Genomic DNA, 25,724 nt, shown 5'->3' with positions numbered 1-25,724 from the left:
TTTGCCAATATCTTGCCACCTCTGGTCTTCTGTAGTGCACGTAGTTGGACACAGGGAACACTGCATCATATATGTTGCGTTGTTTGTAGGTCGCCACATTCGCATAAAGCTTATCCCAGAAAAAAATGACGCATTTTAATTTTCACAAAATCTTACACAACAGTTAAAATCAACTGTTTGATGGTAAATTCTTGTTACAAATTTAATAAGCAACATGAATGTACGCATATTTAGAGTCTTTGAGTTTATAAAACTAGAAATTTCGTAATTTTGTTGTAATGGCTGCTATCCGGTTTTGTACATAGGACTGTTATTAATTTTCAAGCCTTTTACCATTTCGACTTGAAGTTTTTAACTGATATGGCGTTAGTTTTATGGTTTAAGAGTTTCTGATTCATACGAGCCCATTATTTTTCAATGGATCGTAATATTCGTAATTCAGAGCAGATGCGAGGAATAAGGTTTTTTCCACAAATTCGATATTGTTGACTTAGTCGCCTAAATATCGCTTTCTTGGATAATGGTAGATGTGGTTTCCACATTAGTTTACTATTTAGCATTTTAGTTAGGTACTTTAGTTTATTTGTAGGTCTTTATAGAGTAATTTTTTTATGGACTTTGCACTGTTCATTTGTACGTTTTGCACTTTTGTCTAAATATAGTACAGATAGGGTAATAGGCGGTTTTTGCAACGCAGCTATGATGTTCTTCTCTGTATTATTTATTAGAAAACCCCGGCTTATGACCATTTCCAGTCCGCCATCGTCTACCATCAGTTTCTTAGAATTGTTTTAACACCCTTTGAACAGGTCTTACAAACTACATAGATTAATAACTACACTGCTAGATTTTCGTGGAAATGCCTCTATTTTGAAAGTGTTTGTACAACATTTTTTGATGTAGTCTTTTCTGTGATGGCGATATCTTCGAAAATATAAACGAAAGGGATTTATTTTTATAAAGAATAAGAGAACAGGTATTTGTTTTACATTATAAGTATTATAACACTCTCCTTAAGCCTTTTGGTCAGAAGTCTGATGTGCAACCTGTGCGAATACAAACGGCATTTTTTCTGGGACAAGCTTTAGTACATCAATTTGTCTCGGGTTGATTCCCCATTTCAGAAGGTTGACTGTGGATCGGTCCACTCCCGATCTTAAACTATTTAGAGACTTCCAGGTCACCCATTTTTCTCTTGCGCCAGGGGGTAAGTGCTCTTTAGGTGCCATGTTTAGAGAGTCTTCATTGAGCTGCGACTTACATGCTACAAGACGGGCCTCTTGTGGCGTTTGGTACTCGAGGGCTGGATTGGTGACAGAACTCCTGCATGACTTTAGCCTGCCGTTTATAGGAATGTGCGAATGTAGTGGGTGTCGGGAAGGGAATCACGCAGTTGTTTTGCGCGTTCTACAGCGGTTGCCACGTCTCTACGATTCCGCTCATTTGGTAGAGATGATCGCGTTTAATATTTTATAGATTTAGTAGGTTTAAGACACCCAGGTTTCGTTGAGAGCAGTGTTTACCTAATTTGATACTAATAATATAAAAGGCACTAGAGCGCGTCTAATGTATTAATGTATATGTACTCGTATATATAATTTTGTTGTGTATTGGTCGGCTACTCGGCTTGGATGGTGGTTAAATATACATCCTACCAAAATCATAAATGTGAATGAATGCCAAGTTTGTTAACGGTCTCGCTAATAAAAGAAGTGAGATCTATGACTGATGGAAACCAAGTTCTTTTAAAGCCCCTTAGACCACAGCTCCAAAGTGGTTCGAAATGATTCGTGTAATTATAACCCACGGCCGAGTGTCGCCTTTTTTGCTTTGCGAACTTGGCTGACGCACTGACGTGTGTCTACATCAGAATACAAACAAATAAGCCACACCCAGCAAATAAGACCACAACGCGATCCACATTCAAGATTTTGAAGATGTCCATTTAAATTCTATTTTAGGTATAATTTTGTTTAAAATATCGTGTCGATATATTTGTAATAGCTACGGTTAATAATATTACCTACTTATGATATCACCGGGACGAGAAAAGTTATATTAAGTAATTCACAATACCTTGTGAAATTACATGTATATTGGCATAGTCAACAAGAAATCCTAATAGTTTCTAATAATTCGTAAGGTAAATCGTGTAATTTTACCACTTTGTCAGTGTAATATTAACCACACTTACAAAGTAGTAAAATAATATCTTACATTTTTAGGGTATAAGTATAGGTAGGTCGTAACATGTATAGTGGGGATGAATTTTTATTTGGCTGCGAACCCAGGGCAAAGTGTCGAACTAATAAAATAGTAGGGTCTTCAAACTCTTCAAAAACTATTTTCATCGACTCGAGCTTACATACAGAAAACCTCGGGGTCCCTTTGTTTGACATAATTATTGAAAGTCATAATGTAATGATTGTCACATTATCATTAGTCATAATTCTGAAACCGTTAACTTTTCAGGATTTTCCTCGGGTCATCCTATAGATAGGTTAACCTAACCTAACCGGTTAGGTTAGGTTTGTTTTATGGCAATCCTGAAAAGTTACGCGTTTCTGAGAAAAATCAAATTAGACTAATGATAATATGACAATCATCGAATTTAACATGTAGCGCGAGTGACTAAACACGTGAGTGAAACCGCTAAGTTAGTTAAGATATGCTAATATGACAATCATTACATTATGACTTTCAATAATTATGTCAAACAATAGAGACCCGAAAACCTCACATATAAGTACCTAAACCGATAGCGTTTACAGTCGCCGACTGATATCTATACGGCGATATTGTATTTTTTTATACATTATATACCTACCGATATTGTCAACAATAACTATTTACTTAACAAAAAATAAGTGGCCGCAAATAAAATCATAAAGTGTAAATGAGTGTCTCGTAAATAATATAAATTAGAAGGTATATAATACGTCAAACATCTTATGATACGATTGTTTTCATTGATGAAGTATGATGCTCTCGTCATCGGTTTTTAATCAGTGAAAAGGGCATCTACCCAATAAGGTAAGTGGCAATTTATCGTCTCGCTTGATGAAATGCGGAAGTTTTTGTCCAATTTTACCGAATCGGCCCTTGCGACGAGACCCGCGCAAGTGGTCGCGACATTGACTAAACCTGCTGTCTACCCATCCGCCTCGCTGTGACAGGTCATTCACTTTATTGCTAGTGACGCTGACGAGAGAATAGGATCCACCGGCATGTTGCGAGGTATCATCCGACTTTTTAAATATAAGCTCTACATGGCGACTAAATGGCTAGTACCTAATTTTTTGTCATATTCGCAGAAATATGGTTCTGCATCTATTAAAAAAACATTACGTAACAATTTTACACCAATTAATAATATATAGCCCCTCAGTGAGCCTCCTAAGTACTTATGTAGACAACAATAATAACTTTTTATACAAAATACGTAGTTAAATAATATTATGCCAAAATATGGCAAGTATTGTCATATTTTCTGCTACTTGAGCTACAAGTATATCATTGTCATTATAGCTGTCAAAAATATCGAAAAAAATCTCTCCAGCTTTAAGCAACACCGGCTTCCGACACGTCGGAAGACTCGGAAGGGAGGAAACGTGCACACAGGCGCACTTCTCACTCACTACATACAAAATCCAATCTGTAATGATGACACAAATACATAGAAAATGACACACGTCAAAGACAAATCTTGCACACCTCGATCTCTTTTTGTGTACCTACGGACGAGTCACAACTCGCACCGCCATAGGCACAGTTAATTGTGCCTATACTTCGGCAGAGGGGAAATAGTACTAATGCCGTCTCCTTTCCGTGTTGCTCGAAGCTCCCTAGCGATGTATCATTTATTGACACCTGACATCCAGAGCGAGACGTCACTTATCACCCTCATTATTTTTCCGGGGTTCAATCTCACATTATATCTCACATTTACAGGCATTTTTATGATATATTCTCGAGGTTTTATTTTCGATCGTATTGAATGATAATTTTATATCAATGAGTATAAAAATTCGAGAGTATCTAATGTATTTTGAACTTCTTTACCTGAGTGATTTATGTTTTGAATTTCTGAGTTAGTTAAATTGGACTTCTGTAGTTTTTAGGATTACCTATGCTAAGAATATGTATTTGATTTTAACGATGATATAAGTTAGCGGTTAGATGGCCATGGTTTTGCATAAATAGGATAATTTTTATAATATTTCTAAATTATGATTACAGTATTAAAATCTGTTTACCAATGTGTCATGAGCAAATTTCGTATGCCTACCTCGCTACGAGGCATACGCGGAAAGGAAATTACGACGCGTGCCTCGCCATATTTTTCCCGTGTCATGGTGACACTGGTCAAATGGAGACATGACCAAAATCAGTGCAAGAGAATTATGTAGGGTTCATATTCTAATAGGAATAAGGAACAATTTAGCATTATAATTAGCTTTATACATAATGCATATTTACAAAGATAGATATAACTCCGTAATAGATGGATACAGTCTAAGGAAAAAACGTGCCTCGAAAATCACGAAAATTTGATTCTCGATCAGATAGCGCCACTAGTTTTGGCCTACACTCGTATAGAGGGCGTTGACTGTTTCGTTTGTTATTTATAATTTTAACGCATACCAGTGAAAGAACATGGGTCAAAATCATATAAAAATAATGAATGCAAATAAAAAAATCATTTATCCATATTTAAATACATTTTATCGTATTTTTATAAATATTTATTTTTAGTTTCAAAGTGTGTCGACAGATGGCAGTGAATTTACTGGGGTTACAAAATTTACTATGACAGTACCGCTCTAGTATAAGTTACTCTATGATATTTATGAAACAAATAATAGATGTACGTACTTACCTTAAACTTCGTAAGTATTAGGTAAATTACGTCTTTTATTTATTTTCCTGTAAACTTGAATTTTAAAGTAAGAATAAAAGCAGGCCCTGCTTGTAACGGTCCTTTAAATTTCAAAAATTTGGAAGAATGACTACGTAGTGTAGTATTGACAACAAGTGGTTTTTCAGATATCATAAAAATGCCAATTATTTGACTCTTCGACTGCATAGCTTGTTTGTATATGAGTGACTGAAATGTTTCAGGGGTATCCTCATAGTCAGGCTAATCGAAAATTAGTTAGGTACCTACTGCAGTTGCAATTTTCGTTAAATATCACTTAATACAAAATGTGTATTGTTCACACAGAGCTTATTAATTTAGTCGACCATGCACGGTTTGCATAATAGTTTCATTGAAACAACAAATACAAAACAGTTAGTTGTAAAGCCACCTCAAACAGCTGAAACTAGCTTTTGATTAATACCTGTGGCGATGCCGCATGCGAAGCAAGTTCCGAGTTGGCCAACTATGCCCATCAACAATATCATGTTTGTAATATAGCGCCTAATGAATATTGAACATAGGATTCCACCTGGCTTATCATCATGTGGTTTCTTGTTGATATATTGGTATTCGGTTAGGTGGGGCGATGCGGTGACATATCTTTCGCAGGACAACGATCCGTATGTGTGGTCGCCGTGTCGTCCTATATAAGACAGAGGTAGGATCTCACTGGGCAGAAGATTTCTACCGGTTTCGTAGTGTGTGTGCTAGTCGCAGATTTTGAAACAGGTGCGTCAAATTAATTTCTAATATTGTTTTGATACAGAAGGAACGACACCTTAACTTACCTTAGTGTACTTTGCAATTAGGATGGTTTCAACATTTCCATGATGGCAATTGTGTACCAATCTTGTAACGGAAAGTTTTCATGGAAAGACCTCGTAAACGTTTCACAATTTTCTATGGAGAAAGATATTTATTCATTGCTAGTGAAATTTTCAAGAACTTCTGCTATTTACATATCTAACATAACATAAATATTTGTGTTATAATATTTAATGTCTTACCGGGATGCGAACTCGGAACCGCTAACTTCGTATAGGGCCACTAGGCTACGGAGGCCGTTTGTATCGTAGGGGAAGAGCCTAAAGCGCGTAAGCTAACAGAGAAGGCCTAAAAATTTTAGTTTTTTTCTGATTCCAAAAACAAATATAATTCCATTGATTGAAGAATATATTGTCTCTTTTTGTGCCTAGTTATATAGTAATAATAGCAGTAGTTGTATAGTATTTTTATTAGCTATGTAAGTTACTAACACATATGGGTGTATTAGGCCTGAAATAAATGACAATTTAATTTAATTTTTTAATTTAATATGTTATTAAAAAAATAAAGAATCCCCAAAAACCCACTTTGTTCTATTTACCCCCTAGCCTAAAGCCGGTAAGCACTTAAGACGAGGATAATTTAATCACGAAACCACAAAACTAACTTGGACACTAGTTGTCTATCTGTCATAAAAAATATTTTTAGGTTATATATAATCTATTTTTCTAGTTTTAATAAGTTAAGGTAATGTCTCTATGGAAATTTACATTGACGATTCAATCAAGACTGTTTTCCGTTTGTTTCAATTGATAAGATTTGCTCCAAACAAAACACGTTTTTTAGTTAAAATATAATACAATTAAAAATGCAAAGAAAATCGCCCGTACTCTTATTGTCTTTTGGAGTTAAAAAGTACCAAAATAACTAGTTTTAACAGCATTATGCTCTGACTATATTCTACAAAATTGGTCTTAGGTAGGTAATACAATACATACAGTTCAAAAAATTTAACGATTGGTAATTAAATTTGATAATTAAATACTAATATTTACTTATTATTATATGTACATATGTAAGCCTAACTCCGTTCCTCAAATTGATTTTCGATTATTTATTTTATACGATTACTTGAAAAAAATATGGAAGTATTGGGAGTAAGGGAGGAAGAGTAAGATATGTACTTATATAAATAGGGATACTCATAGGTATGGACAAAAGTTTGGTTAGAGTTTTAACAGACTTTGTATTAAACATATAGGTATACCAATATTTTTTTGTAGCAGATCACAATGAAGGTGTGCACATTAGCGTTCGGAGTGGTTGTGTTGTGCGCGGCCGCGATGGCGCTGGAGTCCAGCCCACTGATCCAAGCGCTGCAGCCCGTGGAGGCTGTGGAGCAGCCCACGCAGCTCGTACCCGTGTACATGCAGCCCACCGACGTGCAGGTGCCGAGGCAGAAAAGATCCCTGCTTCTTGCTGGTAATTATAAACTTAGACACATTTGCTAATAAGCTATGACAGGAGAAACGCAGCGGGAAGTGTTATACGATTGGCGTTAAGCCAACAACCAACAACAAGTAAGTAATTCTTTACAAGTTTGAAGAAGTTAGCACATCACTTGTAAAGCGATTTTGGTATTCCAATTCTAGCTATATGAAATACCTCTTGTAAAGTAACAAACGAATGTTGCTTTTTACAAGTGGTGTGATGGATTCAAAAAATAATGGTTTAAACATAAAGAAATCAAATATGGGTAGACAATGTAGGTATGTATGTGTAACTTACGAGACAACAAGGTTCCGATATTTTTCTTTTACTGAACAGGTTCGAATGTCGTGCCTACCTACCTAAAACTATAAATGTATATTTAAAACCAAAACTTTACGAGTATAAGCATAAACTCGATGCAAAACCATAATTTTTCAGTAATTACAATTGAAAAGGCTGCAAGTTTATATTATATTCAAACAGTATAAGTTAGCCAGGGTTACATGTTAGCTTATAAAATAATTGGCATATACACGTAGGGTATTAACGATATGAAACAAAAAAATATCCGTAGGTGAGCATGTTGTTTATCCCGCTAAATTATAAATAGTATCAAATAGTATTAAAAGTAAGCAGCACGGCTCCTCTAAAACATAAATACCTACTATAACTCTGATTATTAATAACATTTAATTAACGAACAACTTTTGGGAACAAATCAACACTTTTGGGAATACTTATATTTTTTAAACAATCGGTCCCAAACGGTTACCAATCAACACTATCTCTAAACAAAGTACACATATATCGTCAATATGTAGGTAAGAATTACACAGAGATTATACTCGCTATTTAATTTTGACGTTCATAAGCGCATTGTAATATGCCTACTTGAATAATAATTATAATAAACTATCTATCTTTATTATCTTTATCGCATATACGTAAAAACCGGCCAAGTGAGAGTCGGACTCGCGCACGAAGGGTTCCTACCATTACGCAAAAAACGGCAAAATAATCACGTTTGTTGTATGGGAGCCCCACTTAAATATTTCATGAAGGTTCATGAGATACAGCCTGGTGACAGACGGAAAGACAGACAAACAGCCAGACAGACAGATAGACGGACGGACAGCGGAGTCTTAGTAATAGGGTCAAGTTTTTACCCTTTGGGTACGGAACCGGTCATTTAGTATTTAGAATAGGTTTACCGCTTGGGATTCGGCGACATTGATATGCGGGCCTGCGACATTCCACGCGGATACATTACGTGGGATCACGGATCCCGGGAGGACGACTTACTTTCTATCCTTAGAGATTGATGGTAGATTGTTTCATCTAGTGGGAATATAGATGAGCTAATCAGAGCGTGTGTGTGTTTATTGACTATGAAATATGCTAATTTAGCACGGTTCGGTCGCATAATGTGCCAGACGCTTTCAGCCTTGATCTTGGTATTTAGATAACGAAGATTGACTAAGTATGTTAATTTGAAGCCGTTAGATTTAACACGTTCGGCCTACCGCCGCTATGATCAGGTGCACACTTTGCGACAATTTTTTTTTTCATACAAAAACTTAGGTAGAACGTTGAAAAACGTTCTGCTCTCAACATAAACCTGAATGCTTTGAAATACGGCACAAACGTCAAAAGACGTTCAATAACTTTGTGTCTTACGCAGACAACATTTTAGTGTTAAATTAGTACACAACGTCTCGACACGTTGACGCCTATAAACGTTGTGTCGCATATCGCGTAGTTTCTTATCATAAGAATGGCGGTCAACGATGGTGATGAAAAAGGAAGCTGGTAAACACTCCTCTTTGCAGCTCGTGGTGTAAAAGGAAGCTGGTAAATACTCCTCTCTGCAGCTCGTGGTGTAAAAGGAAGCTGGTGAACACTCCTCTCTGCAGCTCGTGGTGTAAAAGGAAGCTGGTAAACACACCTCTCTGCAGCTCGTGGTGTAAAAGGAAGCTGGTAAACACTCCTCTCTGCAGCTCGTGGTGTAAAAGGAAGCTGGTAAACACTACTCTCTGCAGCTCGTGGTGTAACAGGACAGGAGGCGTTGACATATTCTCCATTTCTCCAGGTGACTGTGATGCACGATCCAATACAAACGGAGTTTCGTTCTCATTTTAAAACTACGTGTTGGATTGTAATGAAAATGCACAATATTTATTCATAGCTCCACTACACAAATAGAGCAAAAACAAGTTTTGTATGAAAAACTTAAATTTGCTGTATTTTTAACTATGGTATCTGAAGCTACATAAACTAATTATAAGTATATAATATTATTCCTATTGTAAGTATAATGTTTCAGAGCAATCACAATACACATAAGACTTTTACACTTATTTAGAATCTAAAATACCTACAAGTATTTATAAAATAAACAAATCACTTACATTTTCTTTCTGTGATTTAGCTAATAGATGATAATACTATTACTTATTCTGTGCTAATAGGGCGTTATGGCGTGAAAATTCAAAGATGATATAATATTGAAAAAAATTACTCGTCGCTAGCTGTATCGTTAAAATGGTTATAGGTATTCGGTACGTCAGAACGGACGGAAACTCGTTAGTTATCTAACGCCTCTAAAATTTCAATATCAAAAATTCACTGTGGATCGACACAAAGGTTCAGTCATTTAGCAAAAAGGGTGAAACTATGTAGCAATTTGCGTTAAAAAAATAAACCTTTGTCTGTTGTAGGATGTAGCATGTCATAATGACAGTCATTTATAGTTAATATGACTTTTAAGTCTTCTCTAGTAACTAGGGAACAAATCAAATTATTTTAAGTAGTCACACTACTATATAGAAATTATAAACTAAAATATATCATACACTAAAGAAAAAGTGACCAAGTCCACCGGCGGCCGAGGCGGGAATCGAACCAGCAGCAGCACTTAAAAACTTACATACATATAAAACAAAATAAAATCGTAGGTATATACTGTCTGATGGAATTGTAAAATTTAACTGTTAGCATTCAATACACTAATTACCGGACACAATTAATCAGCCTCTTTTATAGCAAGTGTTTGGTATTTATTGCAATACAGCGGGGAGATTCTGCTAGCATCCTCGGCACCATGCCAAAGGGGCCAAATTTTTTAGACATATTTTAGTTTTATTTCGTATTCGCTTTGAGTTCTTATTGAGTTTGCGTTGGTTGATTAGTTGAGAATACCCTATTGCCTTTTGTATTTTGTGTTAGTGTTATGCAATAAAATCTTAAAATAAATGTTTGTAGGCGCAGGTCTCGGCGGTCTCGCCCTCCTCGGTGCCGGTGCTGTTGGCGCGGGTCTGATTGGTGCTAAGGCTGGTTTGGTCGGCGGTGCTCTTGCTGCGGGTGCCCTACATGGCAGAGGCTTCGGCGGCGGCTACGGCTATGGCGGTGGCTACGGCTACGGCGGAGGCTACGGCGGCGGTTACCCCTACAGAGGCGGTTACGGCGGCAGCTACGGAGGCGGCTATGTCGGATACGGCGGTGGCTATGGAGGCTACAGGTGAGTAAACTTCCTAGTTTTGTAAATATTTTATATTGTTTATTTTGCTAATCCCATAAGTCCTAATATAACGCAGCCTTGCGTTCCTGTCATCGGGATAGCTTTCTTAAAAAAAGTTGGCGTTAATCGGTAGTTTTTACAAAACCATCTAATCAAGCAACTCCAAAACATAGGCGTTAGGTTACTTTGCATTGCGACGTTGCTTTAGTCGTTCGCTTGTTTTCCACTGCTACAATGTTGCATTAGTAAAAGTGCTGCTTAGTGGCAATCCGAATTTTATTTTTTGCTCTCCTTTTTTTTGTTTTTTCGTTTGTTATATTATAATATTTCTTATATTACAGGTCCTACCCCACATACGTCGTTGAAGAAAGCTGGTGCTGATTGCTTCATAGCAATACGAGTAGTTGTATTATTGTTCAAAGACTTTGTTGTTTTAAGTGAAGTAAACTAGGTATTTATGTAAAATTCAGTGCGTGATATACGAAATAAAAACCTACGAGTACAATATTGTGTATTGATTCGGTCAAGTAAAAATACCAGTATGACTTAGGTGTTCGAGTAGTAAAAAGAAGTATCTTTTTTCTATTAACTAAATACCACGATACAAAAAATATTAATACTTTCGCTGCGGCATTCAACCCGATGCCAATATGCTTAATACGTAGTCGTAGTCATATTTTAATGAACACTGTACCTATAAGTCCTATAACATACAATGTACATCACATTTGTATGTGATGTACATTACATTTCAGGTTAGACAAGTACCCTGCGTGTTAACGAGTGATTTTTTCGGAAAAGCGCACAATTTCGTTTGTTCGGAAAGATTTCCAGGATAATATTTTCGATGCAAGCGATTCGGTCATGTATCATGGACGTGCTGCGAGCGTTTATACTGGCTTTGTTCTTTAATACTTACCGAGATGAAGCGTGCGTTAATTTTGCTGAGACTAGATAAGACTGATCTTAATATCCGTAAGAACTCTGCGTAGTCAGGGATCACGTTTATGCTGGTTCATCTACAGTAAGTTCTAGGTTGTGCTTGATGAACGATGGGAACAACGGGTGCGCGGGTGGATGAGCGCCGCTGGCATCGAAACAGCATTAACGGAGATGGATGGGATCGGCCCACGCCATCGCCTCTTTAATCTCGCACAAAAGAGAGGTACGATGCACACCCAGCCCGCTGATGATGGCTCTCGAGAGATCACTTCGCGCCGGTTGACAGTATCGCGCTGTCAGCCGCTCCAACGACCCTTTATTTTGGCTATTCAATTATGATTGATACTAGCTGTTGCCCGTGACTTCGTACGCGTGCATTGGTATGTTGGTGGTTATATATTCTACATGAGCTACAGCTACAGAGAGCATTATTCAGCATGAGATAGCAGTACGGGGACGGTTAATCATTTGTTAATAATTATTATATAACGCATGAGATTTGTCTGTCATAACCTACGAAGTTTCAAGCCCCTAAATGAAAACTGGCCAAGTGCGAGTCGGACTCGCGTTCCAAGGGTTCCGTACATGACATAATTTAAACAATGTATTGTATTTTTTATGTGAAACGTGAGTGAAATGTCTTAAAAAAACCCGTAGGGGCCGGATCATAAACTAAGTAATTAAATCCGACTCACTCTTGACTGCATATTTCTAATAGGTTTTCCTGTAATCTATAGGTAAAGATCTATTTCATGTATTTTTTTTCAAAATTTTAGACCCAGTAGTTTCGGAGATAAAGGGGGGAATGGTCATTTTTTGCCTATTTTCTTGAATAACTTCTAAACTGTTTATCATAAAATAAAAAATAAAAATTGAGATTCTCACAATGAGCTCTTTCATTTGATATGTAACACGATATAGTTTGAAAAACTTTATTTTTTAATTTTCTCATTTACCCCCAAAAGTGGCCCCCGTGTTTAAAATTCATTTGTTTACGTTACATGTCCGTCCTTGGGTCACAAACTTACATATGTATACCAAATTTCAACTTAATAGCTCCAGTAGATTCGGAGAAAATAGGTTGTGACAGACGGACAGACAGACAGACAGACGGATAGACAGACAGACAAACAGTCAGACAGACGCACGAGTGATCCTATAAGGGTTCCGTTTTTTCCTTTTGAGGTACGGAACCCTAAAAACCGGCCAAGTGCGAGTCGGACTCGCGTTCCAAGGGTTCCGTACATTACACAATTTAAACAATGTATTTTTTATGTGAAATGTAAGTGAAATGTCTTTAAAAAACCCGTAGGGGCCGGATCAAAAACTAAGTAATTAAGTCCGACTCACGCTTGACTACACATTTCTAATAGGTTTTTTTTAATAGGACAGACAGACAGACGCACGAGTGATCCTATAAGGGTTCCGTTTTTTTCCTTTTGAGGTACGGAACCCTAAAAAAAAATTGTCCTCGATACCTAATCCCTCTCAGCCCCCGTAGAAGATTTTCAAGTCCTCTATAAAAAAAAATTCGCTCCCGATACAAATTTTTCACACTGCACCCATATTCGAGAATTTCTGTTTTGCCCTATGGTTGACTGGTAGAGAATGCCTTGAGGCATTAAGTCCGCCATTTGTACGTGTTTTAATTGTTGTGCAATAAAGTTTAAAATAAATAATACATTTTTAAACCCTTTTTCGCCAACTTAGAAAATTAATACAAACTTTCCACCCATTTTAACTTCCTTAGGGAATGAATTTTATACATATTAAAAACGCTGAAATCACTTCTTTTGTTTTCTATTGTTGTGTCTTTTTATGACATTTCAAGTTCACTATTTACAAAAAATTTCGTTCCCGATGCAAACTTTCAACCCCTTTTTAAGCCTGTTAAGGGATAGTTTTTAAAAACGCTAAAATTCTGTACTATGCCTTTATACAAAGTTTCAAGTCCCGCGCTCAAAAAAATGTTAGATCTCCATACCAACTTTCAACCCCTTTTTCCAACCTTAGGGGATGAATTTTATAAAACGTTGAAATTAGTTTTCTTGTTTTTTAAAAAAATACCTTTTTACAGTTTTAAATTCCTAGCTAAATAGAAAACTTGAGCCTCATACAAATTTACATCCCCTTTTTAACTCCCGTAGGGGTGCAATTTTTCAAAATCGCTTCTTATCTCTCGTACACATTATTAATGTAACCTAGTGTGCAAATTTAAACTTTCTAGCTTTTGTAGTTTCGGCTCTGCGTTGATGAGTCAGTCAGGACACACGCATATATATATATAGATGAGTGAATTTTTAATATTAACGCCCTTGTTGCCTCGTGTACCACAAGTATGAGATGACGCGTTTTTTTCTCGCATACGAATGAAGCAAATCAAAACTGCTTCATTTTCAGTCAGCAACAGTCAGTCACAGAATGTCGCACATATTCACGGAGTCAACATTCAAACCTGTCAGTCAAGTTTTATAGACAGCAAAAAATGTGAGCTTAGCAAACGTGAAATACCTCTTTATGACTAGGTATACCTACAATTAAATACCACATTGTAATATCAAAATGTAACGTGAATATAATCAGATCAAATTTAATTTAAAATGATTAATAATAATAAATAACTAAGGATTGACCCTCGTATTACTCGTAACTGTGGGTGTGGGCATTATGATTTAAACTAGTGTACTTACAAGATTCATCTGAAAATATGGTGTTTTTTCACATTTCACAGTATAAAAACCTCCTGTGTAAGTATGTAATTCGTCTAGTATAACATTTAAAGAAATTTGGACTAGTTGAATTTATGTCCTGTGGTGTTTCTTGCACTGGAGGAGCAGATTTATGACTGCAAGTATTTGTGCCTCTGGCATTTGTAAACTTGCTCGTGAAGGACTCAAGTTTTATTTACATCGGACATTGATATAAGAAGTCTAGATTTTAAAGTTACTCATTTAGAAGTCTCAAGTTATTCTGCACCTAACAGTACAGAGTAATTTTCTGAAAGTTTCAGCTTGAATTATTCAGCAGCACTTTAAAATATCATTTTATAAGTATTTTTATTTATTTTAAGATAATAATTAATAACCGATGACAGCAAGGTGAAAAATGAGGAATCAAAGAACCATTTCTGATATGAGACATTTAAAAAAAAGTTCCATATGGTATCTGCCCAATGAATGGGACATAAAAGACACTCATGAGCTTTATTCTAAAATATCAAGATTTTAACTCAGTAGGCCTGGCACAGCCGGGCTAGCACATGATTGGCGCGAGAGTATCTCGCCGCGACATAGACTACCCGTCCCCCTTTAATTCATACAGTTAGTAAAAGACGGGTAGTCTATCTCGCGGTGAGATACTGTCGCGTCAATCATGTGCTCGGCCTACAGGTGTGGCGCGACATCGCCAGTATCTCCGCGTAGTAGACTACGCGTCTTTTTTAACTGTATTAATTGGAGAAGGGCGGATAGTCTATCTCGCGGGCGAGATACTGTCGCGCCACCCCTATGCTAGGCCTACATTCATCATTATGAAATAGACACATACAAACATACATTGGTGTGCGAGAGAGACAATCCAAATAATATTTTTAACACATTCACTGCCAACGTTTTCGTAGCGCTACGTTCCGTTCCGTAGCCGATCCTAGCGTTTTCCCGCTTTGTAGAGGAAATCAACAACTAATAGAGAACCTGCCGAGCGGGTTCCCCGCACTCAATGTGTTAAAGTTCGGATCTCGCTGCTTTGTTCGATTTACTCTCTGTGCTTAGAAAATACTTGAACCTTAAAAAATGTAAATTTGAAAGAGCGTGGCTTATTAAATTTTTGGGCATATAAAGTATTTGGTGGAGCTAGTATTTAAATTTAATCATTAAAAGTTTTAACATGATTGTTTGAGTTTGTAAACATGGGCTTATATTTCTCTCATATAAATGTAAAATGTCCCTTGGGATAAGCGAGTAAGTACTCTCTTTCAATGCGGACTGAGTGGATGGATCTAATCTAGCGGGACAAGGCAGTATTGTCTTCAATGTCTATATTATCGTATCACTAGAACGCGGAACGGTTCTATAATGTAAAAATAAATCATCGGCCGTGCTAAGTTTTATCGATATTATTTATAGTACGAGTATAGACACAATATCTTTTATCAAAAGAACCGACTTCACAAAATAGTATTTAGCATTTTATGGTTCTAGTCAGCAGTGCTACTTTTATCTGTGCCTATAGTTGAAATATTCTCTCGTATTCTGTATGTCCCATTACTAGATCTTGACCTTTTTAGGGTTCCGTACCCAAATGATTAAAACGGGACCCTATTACTAAGACTCCGCTGTCCGTCCGTCTGTCACCTGTGGGCTGAGCACGGTAGCATTTTTATCGCCTGTCACCATGCCTGTCACGTTCTTACAAGTATGTAAGTGCGAAAGTGACAGGAATAGTGACAGGCGATAAAAATGCAACCATGCTTACATCGCAGGCTGTATCTCATGAACCTTGATAGTTAGACAGTTGGAATTTTCACAGATGATGTATTTCTGTTGCCGCTATAACAACAAATACTAAAAAACAGAATAAAATAAATATCCAATATGGAGGCTCCCAGACAAGAAAAGTGATTTTTTTTGCCGTTTTTATAGATAATGGTACGGAACCCATCGTGCGCGAGTCCGACTCGCATTTGGCCGGTTTTTTATTTAATCATATGACAAGTAGATCCTGACCTGATGAAAATGGACCCAACTGAAGTATATATATTTTAAAAGAATAAAAGCAAAATAATAGCATATCGTGTACACACACTACATACATTACAAGCAAAAGGGAGCAAGGGCCTTCACAACGCTTTGTACGTCTTTTTACTAAGAAGAGAATACTTTATGCAATGACTCAAATACGGCTTATCCGATCATGTTCGCTATAGTTTTCATTCAGTCTTTATATGTTTTGGACTCATGGTACAAAAGTTAGAGGGAGAGGACACATATTTTTTTTTGGAGCGATTATTTCCGAAAATACTTACTATATCAAAAAATTGTTTCTGAAAAACCTGTATTAGTTTTAAAAGACCTATCCAACGGCATTCCACACCACAGGGTTAAAGCAGAAAAAAAAACATTCCCACTTTACGTGTAGGAGAGGTACAGTCAAGCGTAAAAATATGGGTGCATACAACTTATTCAAAAAGATGTCCCATAGTTCTTAATTCGCTGACATAAGAGCTATGGGACATATTTTTGAGTATGATGAAGTGCACCCATATTTTTGCACGACACAATTTTTTTTCTAGTTTTTATTTCCCCACTTTGTCGGCATGATTGATTTATATATCCATGCCAAATTGCAGCTTTCTAGCACTAACGATGATAAAACCAGATAAAACGATCACGAAGCAAAGCCGCGGACATACAGACGGGCAAACAGGTATAGGTGTGGGATGAGATTTAAAAAGTTAGAACATGCCTCCGGTTCTAATTTTTATCGACCCTGTAAAGAAACTTTATCTGGTGGTAATTAACGTGGAATATGATAATATCCTGTAATCTGCCGGCATGCACCGTAAGTAAAACAAACAAGTAAATGTTTTATGATGACGTTCAACCTCTCGCCTTTGAAAATGAATTGTAAGCAAAAGTGGTTAATATTACCCGGGGAACAAACATGTAAACGGGACATTGACAGAGATTAATTAACTGCTCAATAATGACGGAACAGTCTTATCTGACGCAATTGATTGGGTAGATTAATAGAGCCATTTTCGCCGGAGGAAATTTACTTGTCATCCGGACGTAGGTACTGAGCGGAACAATGAGGCAAACGCAGCTGAAGTATTATTAGTGAATACCTATAGTGATAATACAGAGTAGGTTATATACCTATATAGGATGGCTTAGAGCTGGCTTGTAGCCAAGGCCAATAATAAAAATGTCACAAATTAGGGTTCCGCAGGTTGTTAACCGGGATCGTTACTATGCCTTCGCTGTCCGTCTGTCTGTCATCATCATTATTTTCAGCCTTTTATGGCGCACTGTTGAGCATAGATCTATCTTTGAATAGGTCCACTGCAAAAATAAATGTATGCTAACTCATTCCATATAAAAAAACCGGCCAAGTGCGAGTCGGACTCGCGCACCGAGAGTTCCGTACTTTTTAGTATTTGTTGTTACAGCGGCAACAAAAATACATCATCTGTGAAAATTTCAACTGTCTAGCTATCACGGTTCATGAGATACAGCCTGGTGACAGACAGACGGACAGACGGACAGCGGAGTCTTAGTAATAGGGTCCCGTTTTTACCCTTTGGGTACGGAACCCTAAAAACCCAGATACTTATTTATAGTTTATAATAAAATTAATAAATAAGTTAAGCAGAATGTTGAATTAAATTAGCTCCGCGCTGCGTTGCATAATCAATTTTTTTTGATTCGCACAGCCAACGTGGTAATGACCCCATTGGACCAATTATGCAAAAACTGGAGAAATAAAATGTTATGCGAATTTTTGATGTTTAAATATTATTAATATACCTACCATGTATAATGTAGTAGGTACGTTTTATAATGTACAATGTGTATTGGTATGTAAGTGTTAACACTGTTAAGTCTCAATTGGCGAAACAAAATCTTGAGTATCCAAACTTATTGTGGACGAAGGACGAAAGTTTTAGGCAATAATTTAGTGCAGTTATTATGCAATTTCCATTAAGTAAATCTATAATATATACCTAGCAGTTATACTTATAAGTTGTTACATTTATGTCATACTATCAACTATCATAGTCAACAATACATGAAATATTCCACATCCAGTGTTTCTGACGTCTTGACGATATTCGTGAATGATTCTCATCGTTATGCGACACACTTCGCTTCAGCGCCGACGACTCGTAAAGCCGTGCCGTTTGATGGACGCAATAAAGTATTGCGGATTGTAATGAACAAGTGAATTCATGTGATTGTGGACCGTCCGTCTTAGCGCTAAGGTTGACATTATTTTGTATCACCAAAGAGAATAAATAGTATAGAGCAGCGGTTCTCAAACTTTCGTGGCGACGGAACCCTTTTGGAAAGCAAAATATTTGACGGAGGCCCAAATAAAAAAAAATCGTTCGTCAAATAAACTGTGGACAAGAGATCGAGCTGGTTATTGATTTGTTTTCGCTTTTTCTCGCGGAGCTCTCAAAGAGGCTTTGCGGAACCTAGGGTTCCGCGGAGCACACTTTGAGAATGGCTGGTATAGAGTGTTATTGTCATAATATTTTTTTTTTTTAGAACGCCACATGACTGACCTATGTTCTTTCACTGATATGTGTTAAAATTGTTAAATATCAAACGGTGTCGTCAACGCCATCAAACCGAATATAGGCCAAAGGTGTGGCGCCATCTATTCGAGAATAACTTTTTCTTGATATCCGAGGCACGTTTTTTCCTTAATAATAAGGACCCCTTGGGCATGGAATGTCACATATTTATTTTCATTCAAGGCAGGGCTGACGACTCTTTTCGTAGCAGTTGATCGTAGCGCGTAGATATTTCCCGCTATATAAAGAAAATTCTTCGTAGCGCTCTCTGTCTGTCGATATCATGTCATACGCAGTGAAACGATTTAAAAAAACCGACCAAGTGCGAGCCGGACTCGCGCACGAAGGGTTCCGGTACCATTACGCAAAAAACGGCAAAAAAATCACGTTTGTTGTATGGGAGCTTAAATTATTCTGTTTTTAGTATTTTTTGTTATAGCGGCAACAGAAATACATCATCTGTGAAAATTTCAACTGTCTAGCTATCACGGTTCATGAGATATAGCCTGGTGACAGACATACAGATAGACGGACAGACAGACGGACAGACAGACGGACAGACAGACGGACAGACAGACGGACAGAGAGACGGACAGTGGAGTCTTAGTAATAGGGTCCCGTTTTTACCCTTTGGGTACGGAACCCTAAAAAGAACATGTGCTAATTCGAACAATCGTTTCACTTGAAGAACCCCACAGGCCCGCAGAATAGGCTTTGACTTGGACGCTTCATGGACGTCACAATTAGAATGCACTTAGGTAAATTATATACCAGGTTTTACCGATTAAAAATATTTTAAAGCGCTACAATATGTTTGACCTTGATGGTTAATGTATTCGTATTTTAGTACCTAAATTTGATTTCATGTCTACTTTGAATGAAGTTCATTTTTTAGGGTTCCGTAGTCAACTAGAGAAACCCTTAGTTTCGCCATGTCCGTCTGTCCTCGGCTTTGCTCCGTGATCGTTAGTAGTAGAAAGCTGCAATTTGGCATGGATACATAAATCATGCATGGCGAGAGAACGGTAAAATAAAAAGTAAAAAATAATAATTTAGACTACCATGAAAAATGGATAATTTTGAAAAAAAAAAATTTCGCTTTAACCCAATGCGGGGCATCGTTGGATAGGTCTTTTAAAATAAATAAGGGTCTTCAACAACCACTTTTTGATATTGAATTTTTGCGGAAATAATCGCTTCGAAAGAAAAAAAATATGTGTCCGGGGCACATATTTTTTTTTACATAAAAGTTAAAGGGGGTTAAACCCTTTAATTGTGGAACCATGGGTCCAAAAAATATGAAAAATATCGTAAAACAAAAACTCAATAAATAATTTCAATGAAAACTATAGCAAACATAATCGGTCCAACAGTTTATGAGTTATTACAAAAAGTCCTCTCTTCTTAGTAAAAATAAGTACAAAGCGCTGCGAAAGTACTCCCTTTTGCTTGTAATGTACAGTCAGCTGCAGAGAGAAGTGACCCTCTCCCCTCCTGCAAACAAACTTAACTATCCAGGGGGGTCATCTCTCTCTGCAGCTGACTGTACATACATGATACTTAATAATTCTAAATTCTGACAGAATGGTAACTACGGAACCCTACGGAAGCATGCAAGCAAGACATGCTCTTGGCCAATGATTCAGTATACCTAATTAATATTATTTTATATTGGAAACTAGCTTACCAAGGTTTAATTATTATTTATTTACCCTATCTAAAGGAACTATTTGTTGAAGGTAATAAACCTACGATGTAAACTTTTCAAATAAAACCAATGAGTCTGCTTGTTTACGTACTTTGTTGTTCCACCCGCCCTTTCTTTGTCCAAATCAAACTTCGTACTGTTCTTTTAGTAATTTGTGGTCGTTTGTTCGGACTATTTTCTTTATTGGGGTTTGGGAAATTTGTTGTTTTGTGATTCTTCACTAAATCCAGTTTTATGATTATTTATAAAATTCGCTGAAATAACAAGAATAGAGTCCGAACTTTGCACCGAGTTGAACAAAACAAAGTGAGGGACAGGCATTATAAACATTAATGATAACATTACCACACTTTATCATTGAATGTATCCGACTCTTGAGTTCCTATATACTCTCCCGGTCACAGTAAGTTCAGTGTGATGTAATGTAAGCTGCGCAACTCTCGGCCCGGTAATCTTCAGACCGATAGCTCTCATCGTGAAGGTATCTGTACCTCAGCATGGAGTTACTATTATAGCTCTACTTAAGTCCTACAGTACCGGCCAATAATATATCACCTTCAGGTTTTTACGGCAAACCTTTTTAGGGTTCATAGTTGACTAGGGAACCCTAAAAAGAATTGCCGTGAAAACCTGAAGGTGATATATTTTCGGCCGGTACTGTATGTAAGGTGAAGGCCCTTCCCCAGTTGCGCGGCTTCAAATGGGAGCGATATTTCGTTTCCTAGCACATACAGTAGAATAGCTTGAAAACTTCTAAAATACAAGTTGTAAAATCATATAGAACGAAATTAATGTTTCCTTCTGAATAAAAAAAAAACGATGATTTGCCACACGGTATAATTGGTATAAACTATACGGCGACCACCAGTTTGACACTGACATAATATATATTATTCGCTAGCGTGTGCGTAACTTACTTCCTATGCATCTATATAGATGTATAGAAAGTAAATTACCTACGCAGAAATATGTCAGTTTTACACTGCTAAGGCAGTTACCACGGTAAGGCTACTTGACCAACTTAGGGTCAGTTGCACCAACCACAATTAGACTGATCAACGTCAAGCAGCAGAAAACTATGAAACTTTCATACAGTAAAATTTAGCGAACGCTAAAACGGTGACAGACGGTTTGGTGCAACCTGACCTTAGAGTGAGTTGCAAGAACTGATCAGCGTTGAAAGTGGTGGCAGCAGCTGTCATTCCATAAATAATTGTCAAAAATTTCATAAAAACGAACTTTAATAACTAAGGACCGGTTGCACCAAACCGTCTGTCACCATTAAAGCATTCGCAAAATTGTATAGTATGAGTTTTCATAGTTCTCTGCCGAGTTATGTTGATCGGTTTGTCAAATGTTGTTGGTGCAACTAGGCCTAAGTATGGTAATAGGAACAGATTGGTAGAATTGATTAAAAAACTATTAGCACAATCGAATTAGGACTAACCTCGAAATCTCTGGAATAGTCCTGAAATTTGGTATGTATGTTAATAAAAGGTGTCTTTTTCATGTCCACACTATTTCACATTTTTGGGAACTTGAGGAACCGCCGCCATCTTGGAAAATGTGTACCACCTTGGAGAAATTTGCATTTTTCTCGTAATCAAATTTCAGGACAGTTCTAGAGATTTCGAGGTTAGTCCTAAGCCGATTGTGCTATATGGGATGAGGCTAAGATGTAGTCTATAGTATCAACTGTATGTACCGATTACAAATTCATAAAATATTGCTGTGCTGTCGTGTTGAAAATAGGCAAGAAGCTTAATTGAATTCCCTTTGTGTGCACAAATTTAATATTCATTGTAATACAGTGGTTTGTCTCGCGGGAAACGTCGTACTGTAAAATTATGCAACAGTATGTATTACTGAGCGCGAATTTTAATTAAGAATCTGTACCAATGTCAATGATTACTTTAAATAGGCTTCGCATAAACGTATATGATGAAGGAAATATTAACATTTTGACAAAACTCCAAAGGTGCGTTGGGGTAAGATGGAATGGTTTTCGATGCTGCTGCGAAGGTACTCTACTTATGCTTTTAATGCACCTACATGATACTTAGGTAGTAATAGCCCCCGTTTAGCATATTGAGCATGGACCGACATGATCTTGGCCGATTAATTGCTCCGAATCTTGGTGATTCGGTATTATGCAAGACTTTTTGTCTTACCCCTAATTTCAACTTACCCCAACGCACCCTATAGTCCGTTTTTTAAGATAAGAATTTTTCTAACCTCAATTCAATATTATATGGTAATTAACTTTTTCTTCTGAAATGCTAGGGTTCCTATGATATCTAATATTGCTGTACAATAATAATATATGTACAATAACATTATAATTCACATAGTTACCTACTCAGATTTAATTTTGGAGGAAAAAAAGTTAGCACTACCATTGAGGAAATTTGTAATCTGAAAAAAAACGGGGTATAATTAATAATGAAATTATGCTCGCATTTCTTATAGAAAATGAACCTACAAACTCTCTTGCATATTATATTTAAACCAATTTACGACTAAGGTGATCGGAGGAATAAAGAAGGACAGGAAAAATTCGACAAAGGCAACATGCCCAAGCAAGCTGCTGATTTGTTGGCACTATCTCTGATTTTATTTAATTATCATCTGCTCTATCTGGTTAGGTAGCCGTAAGTAGGTACATTATACGGCAATGTCCTTTAAATATTTAGTATACTTACGTGGTTTAATACCGCTAACAGATCGGAATGGCAATAAATATTAAAATCATGGTACATATCATTATTTCTACTTTCTGGTTAGTTCCATCACATAACTTACCTTAATTTGTTCAGGGTATTTCGACCTCGTGCCTAAGCACTGAGCGTGTTAACCTGTTAAAAACTTCGCTTCAACAACAATTTTTATATGGGTAGGTATTGTCTTTTGCATTAGTTAACAAACCATCACCATGTGCACGTCTTTTAAATTTGCTAAGTTGTGTCGCTAGTTATGTGTGATTAACTGATCAAACAAGTTTTGCTAGGTAGGTACTGATTCACAAGTCCGCTAAAGGCTTTTAACTATTTTAGTACTGTTTTCCGAGTATATTTCACTCATCTTTTGTCTGCAATTTTTATGTGCTTTCGTATTTAAAGTTAAAGCAGTTCCATTATTCTTACTTAAAGTTTTCGGAAATTTGAACAAGTCTAAGAAAAAATATATTTTATCATATTGATTATTGGTTCTCCGAAATTTTAAACACTGTCTAGTCGTCGGTCGTCGATACTCCCAAATTACCTTTTCGTGTTCGATAGATTGATTTGTATTATATGAATGAATTAACGATATGTACTGCTGTTTTTGTACGAATTCATAGGCTCTTGCGAATTTCATTCTAATTTAGATGTTCTCTAAATATTAGATTATTTTGGGTATCCCTGAGGTCGACGCTGTCAGGTTTCAATATGTCCTCATTTAAATATTTTGTGTAAGTAAACCAATTTTATGGTATATCTCTATACCCAAATGCCATTTAGTGTAGTTTAGTTAACAATTCTCGCAATATATGTATAATATACAACAAATATAAAAACAATTTTACAACAACAAGCAACAAGTATATGCACATTACCTACGTGATTTTTTGTCTTTCCATAATTATCACCAAGTCTATATTCCACTGCTGAGAGTGCTGAGTACAGGCCGTCGCTTTCAGGTACTAATGTAAATGTTACTTATACCTCTCAATTGCATAAGCGTAACTATGCTACATGCATACACTATATCATTCATCACATGCACATTGAACTGATCATGTTTATTCAAAATCTATTCAGTCTTTTCACATCGACACAGATCGGGGATGCAGCGCCTTACTCGAGGACTTCGGAATATTTCATTAGGTGTATTCAATAAGCAATATAAGCATTCACTTTATCGATATACACGATACACTGATATAATGACACGTGGCGTGGCACCTACTCATACGCTCTACCTGTTATGTATTGTACGTCATATTGCTCAAACGATCAATAAAAGGTACATAATTAGATTAATTAGACAATTCAGAAACATGTTTAGAATCAAATTACCCAATTATATTATAATGTCTAGTGTCTACCTTGTTATTCTCATCATAGTAGTTTAACCGTATTATTTTTACCTATCACCAAGCAAGTACAGTCGCCATCAGATATATCGGAGCGGCCGAGGTGCTCAAAAATATCTGAACACGCACTCTAACGCCTTGATTATAGAGGCGTGTTCAGATATTTGTGAGAGCCTCGGCCGCTCCGATATATCTGATGGCGACTGTACCAACCTAGAATGTACGGGGATAAGTTAGAATTTAATATTTCTGCAGCACGGCCTTGTGTCAAGATCCCGCAAGCGGTTTTCCTTTTTAGGGTCCCATACCCAAAGGGTAAAAACGGGACCCTCTTACTAAGACTCCACTGTCTGTCTGTCTGTCCGTCTGTCACCAGGCTGTATCTCATGAACCGTGATAGCTAGACAGTTAAAAAATTTCACAGATGTATTTCTGTTGCCGCTATAACAACAAATACTCAAAACTGAATAAAATAAATATTTAAGTGGGGCTCCCATACAACAAACGTGATTATTTTGCCGTTTTTTGCGTAATGGTACGGAAACCTACGTGCGAGTCCGACTCACACTTGGCCGGTTTTTTTTCCTTAGCTGTTGTTACTATCGTGTGGCGCTTGCAGGCAAGTAATCATCTGACACGAACTCAGAAAAAAACACCACTTTTTAGGGTTCCGTACCTCAAAAGGAAAAAAGGGAACCCTTATAGGATCACTCGTGCGTCTGTCTGTCCGTCTGTCTGTCTGTCTGTCCGTCTGTCACAGCCTATTTTCTCCGAAACTTCTGGACCAATTAAGTTGAAATTTGGTACACATATGTAAGTTTGTGACCCAAAGATGGACATGAAACGTAAACAAATTAATTTTAAATACGGGGGCCACTTTTGGGGAGTAAATGAGAAAATTAAAAAATAAAGTTTGTCAAAGTATATCACTTTACATATCAAATGAAATAGCTCATTGTGAGAACCTCAAATATTTTTTTTTTATAATTTTAAGATAAACAGTTT

The 25,724-nt window shown here is 36.8% G+C and overlaps 1 protein-coding gene across 2 annotated transcripts; it reads left to right on the top strand.

Annotated features, from left to right (window-relative positions):
• Positions 1-5,459: 5,459 nt before the first annotated feature.
• LOC134756274 (acanthoscurrin-2-like) lies at positions 5,460-11,199 on the top strand. 2 transcript variants are annotated; one of them, XM_063693103.1, is made up of 4 exons: positions 5,460-5,650; positions 6,973-7,168; positions 10,439-10,694; positions 11,036-11,199. In XM_063693103.1, exons 2-4 carry the CDS (start codon positions 6,979-6,981, stop codon positions 11,073-11,075), a joined length of 486 nt encoding a protein of 161 aa, XP_063549173.1. In that variant the 5' UTR covers positions 5,460-5,650; positions 6,973-6,978; the 3' UTR covers positions 11,076-11,199. The 2 variants fall into 2 exon arrangements, with proteins under 2 accessions (XP_063549173.1, XP_063549172.1); XM_063693102.1 differs by lacking the exon at positions 5,460-5,650 and having other exon boundaries at positions 6,926-7,168.
• Positions 11,200-25,724: the final 14,525 nt, after the last annotated feature.

The sequence above is a fragment of the Cydia strobilella genome, chromosome 3 (genome assembly GCF_947568885.1).
Source record: "Cydia strobilella chromosome 3, ilCydStro3.1, whole genome shotgun sequence".
Taxonomy (NCBI): Eukaryota; Metazoa; Arthropoda; class Insecta; order Lepidoptera; family Tortricidae; genus Cydia; species Cydia strobilella.
This window is presented reverse-complemented; position numbering and strand designations above follow the sequence as displayed.